Below are 2,006 nucleotides of genomic sequence, written 5' to 3' on the forward strand. Positions count from 1 at the left end.
AGTAACATAATATGTGTATGATTACTCTTCATTATTGAGAATTGAAGGAAAACGTTGAAAAACGGAAATGAAACATTCAGTTTACTGTATTTAGACTGAAACTTTCAGTTTATCGTATTAGTTTGAAAATGTCCTTATAGAGCGAAACTTCATTAACGTTAGTTACAAATAAAAGTGGTGGAAAAAATAGAAAGTTCAATTTTCCATTTTTCATGATTTCTGTTTTTAATAATCAGTTAATATTCCGCTCCTGCATTCCTGGATATTACTGAAAGAAAATTTTCTGGGCCTTTTTTGATAATTTATTTTCTTTTATTCAGTTGAAAGAGTACCTATAGTACACTAATATATTTCTTCATCACAAACATCTACATCGTTCTCAAAATCGATAGTAACTCAACAAGAAAGCTTTATTCAAAAATTTAAATCTAACAAGTTTCCTACATAAATATTATATAATAAATATCAACATATTTAATAACGAAATAATACCACAGCTTAAGCTGACTCGATTATGAAAATTCTTAATGTCTTCTGAACCCAAATCTTGGTAAGAAAGCGTGAGTGGCAGCAACTTCCATATCGTCTTCTAAATGAGCATCACGTTTACTTCTTCTAAAGCCTCTTCTGTAGAAAGCAGGCAAAAACGCATGGGTTGCAGCTGTGTCCATATCTGCATCATCAATATCCGCATCTCTCTTACCTCTTCTGAATCCCCTTCTGGAGAATGATGGTAAGAAGGCATGGGTTGCTGCTGTCTCCATGTCATCATCTAGGTCAGCGTCTCTTTTTCCTCTTCTAAATCCTTTTCTGGAGAATGATGGTAAGAATGCATGGGTTGCTGCTGTCTCCATGTCATCATCTAGGTCAGCGTCTCTCTTTCCTCTTCTAAATCCTTTTCTGGAGAATGATGGTAAGAATGCATGGGTTGCTGCTGTCTCCATGTCATCATCTAGGTCAGCGTCTCTCTTACCTCTTCTGAATCCTCTTCTAGAAAATGATGGTAAGAATGCATTTGTAGCAGCAGTGTCCATATCATCCTCTAAATCAGCATCAACGGATCTCTGATTTCTCAATTTCCTTCTAAAGGACGGAAGGAAAATTTGTGCTGCCCTTTGCATATCATTTTCTTCTTCGTCGTAATCTACCACTGACCTTTTCGAAATTTTTTCCATTCCGGTCAGATCAATGGCGTTTTCTGAGAAAAGCGATCGCTTTGGTCTTCCATCAATAGATTGTTCGGAAGTTTTTTCTACTCCTGTCAAACCAGAGGAACTTTCGATATCAGCAGACCTCTTGGAAATTTTTTCCACCCCGGTGAGTCCTACCGTGTTTTCAGTGAAGAGGGATCTTTTCTCTCGGTTATCTTCAGCAGATCTTTTGGAAATTTTCTCCACCCCGGTAAGTCCAACGGTATTTTCGGTGAAGAGGGATCTCTTCTGGCGGTCATCGTCAGCGGATCTTTTGGAAATTTTCTCCACCCCGGTTAACCCTACGGTGTTTTCAGTGAAGAGAGACCTTTTCTCGCGGTCGACGTCAGCTGATCTTTTAGAAATTTTCTCCACTCCAGTTAGTCCTATGGTGTTTTGAGTAAAGAGGGAACGTTTTGGCCTTCCATCTTCAGGCGAGTCACCCTCAAGAGGTTGACTGAGGGCTAATGTAGCAACACCGATAACTGCTGCTAGCAGGAACAAGTTTTTCATTTCACTTTGGCACTTATCACTAGTGTAAATTGATTTGGTGTATCGATTGATAGAAACTGATGGTTCCTTGGTAAAAATCGTATTTATATGTTTCGGAGGTGATAATTATCTACAAACAGTTTTGTAGCATTGACGTTCATTTCTGAACCAGAAAATATTGGAATGTTTATCTTCGTTAAGATTTTCTGTAAACAAATTTGAAGATGTGCGTCAATTTGTCTAGAAGATTGGTCGGCAACAATGGAATGTGTTTGTATTTTCAATCGCGATTGAGGTATGTGAAATATTGGTCATTATTCGGGA

At 37.9% G+C, this 2,006-nt stretch overlaps 1 protein-coding gene across 1 annotated transcript; it reads right to left on the reverse strand.

Annotated features, from left to right (window-relative positions):
* Positions 1-392: 392 nt before the first annotated feature.
* LOC141485016 (uncharacterized) lies at positions 393-1,761 on the reverse strand. Its single transcript, XM_074180836.1, has one exon. The coding sequence runs from the start codon at positions 1,701-1,703 to the stop codon at positions 525-527; it is 1,179 nt and encodes a 392-aa protein (XP_074036937.1). The 5' UTR covers positions 1,704-1,761; the 3' UTR covers positions 393-524.
* Positions 1,762-2,006: the final 245 nt, after the last annotated feature.

The sequence above is a fragment of the Leptinotarsa decemlineata genome, unplaced genomic scaffold, assembly GCF_025532065.1.
Source record: "Leptinotarsa decemlineata unplaced genomic scaffold, Ldec_3_MD MMD2_tig00026307_RagTag_RagTag, whole genome shotgun sequence".
Classification (NCBI taxonomy): domain Eukaryota; kingdom Metazoa; phylum Arthropoda; class Insecta; order Coleoptera; family Chrysomelidae; genus Leptinotarsa; species Leptinotarsa decemlineata.

What these genes read in the sequence shown, in the direction of transcription:
- LOC141485016 (XM_074180836.1), bottom strand. Translation starts at nt 1,703, where the DNA reads ATGAAAAACTTGTTCCTGCTAGCAGCAGTTATCGGTGTTGCTACATTA.